This window comes from Pyrus communis, chromosome 16 (assembly GCF_963583255.1).
Source record: "Pyrus communis chromosome 16, drPyrComm1.1, whole genome shotgun sequence".
Lineage (NCBI taxonomy): Eukaryota > Viridiplantae > Streptophyta > Magnoliopsida > Rosales > Rosaceae > Pyrus > Pyrus communis.
In genome coordinates this window covers 10,872,428-10,873,486 of record NC_084818.1, presented here as the reverse complement: position 1 = coordinate 10,873,486, position 1,059 = coordinate 10,872,428, and the positions used below count along the sequence as shown (strand labels likewise).

The following is a 1,059-nucleotide window of genomic DNA, read 5'->3' as shown; positions in this document are numbered from 1 at the left end:
CCGAAAACAAAACAAAACCCAATCCAAAATGGAGGGTGGTAGGAGTAAGTCACTACCACTCACCACTCACAGTTTCCCACCAATTTAATGCGTCTTCTGGTGTGAGTATTAAATGCAGCAGCTGCCGCACCCACCCACCATCTCACCCCAACCCACCCAAAAAAATCACACCCCCCCTCCAATGGCTAAACCCCTCCTTCCCCCTCCCTTCCTCCAATGTCGTCCACCCCCACCCCCTCCAACCCTCACTCCCCCACTAATTATCTAACTACCCTCGGCCTCGGCTACGGCATCGCCATTTCTCTCGGCTTCCTCGTCCTCTTCTCCACCCTTCTCCTCGCCTCCTACATCTGCTGCCGCGTCTCCCGCCACCGCCACCACCACCACCACCAGCCGCCTCAGCGCCAGAACCCGAATCCGAGCCCCGAAGGCGTCATCCTCCCCCGCATCATCTTCGTCGCCGAAGACGACATCGAGCAGCAGCAGCAGGATGATGATGAGAACGCCGTCGTCGGGCTCCACCCGAGCGTCATCAATTCCTACCCCAAGTTCCCGTTTTCCAAGGAGGCGTCGACCCCCGATTCGTCCACGTGCTCCATCTGCCTCTGCGACTACAAGGACGCCGAGATGCTCCGGATGATGCCGGAGTGCCGGCACTACTTCCACCTGTTGTGCCTCGACGCGTGGCTCCGGCTCAAAGGATCGTGCCCGGTTTGCCGTAACTCGCCGCTGCCGACGCCTCTGTCAACTCCGTTGCAGGAGGTTGTGCCTTTGTCTCAGTACCCGGCCGATCGGAGATGGAGGAGGTGACATATTGCCCATTGATTGGATTTCTGTTTTTTTTTTCACTTTCTTTATTTAGTTTTGGGTTTTATTTTTTCTTTCGATTGTGTCAGTTTTCAATGGGGTGTGTTGAGTGGTTGCTTGGTTTCGGGAGATTAGGAAATGTAAATTTTTTTGGGGTTTTGAAATTGGTGAAAGTGGATTATGCAACAAAAAAACTGAAATTTAAGGGATTTGTTTTAATGTTAATCAATTTTTTTATCGAGTGATGATAAA

At 52.5% G+C, this 1,059-nt stretch overlaps 1 protein-coding gene across 1 annotated transcript; it reads left to right on the top strand.

The window, feature by feature from the left end:
* Positions 1-201: 201 nt before the first annotated feature.
* Positions 202-1,059, top strand: LOC137721342 (RING-H2 finger protein ATL67). The gene has a single exon (XM_068460440.1). The coding sequence runs from the start codon at positions 217-219 to the stop codon at positions 808-810; it is 594 nt and encodes a 197-aa protein (XP_068316541.1). The 5' UTR covers positions 202-216; the 3' UTR covers positions 811-1,059.

Coding starts and splice junctions, on each gene's coding strand:
- LOC137721342 (XM_068460440.1), top strand. CDS start 217: ATGTCGTCCACCCCCACCCCCTCCAACCCTCACTCCCCCACTAATTAT.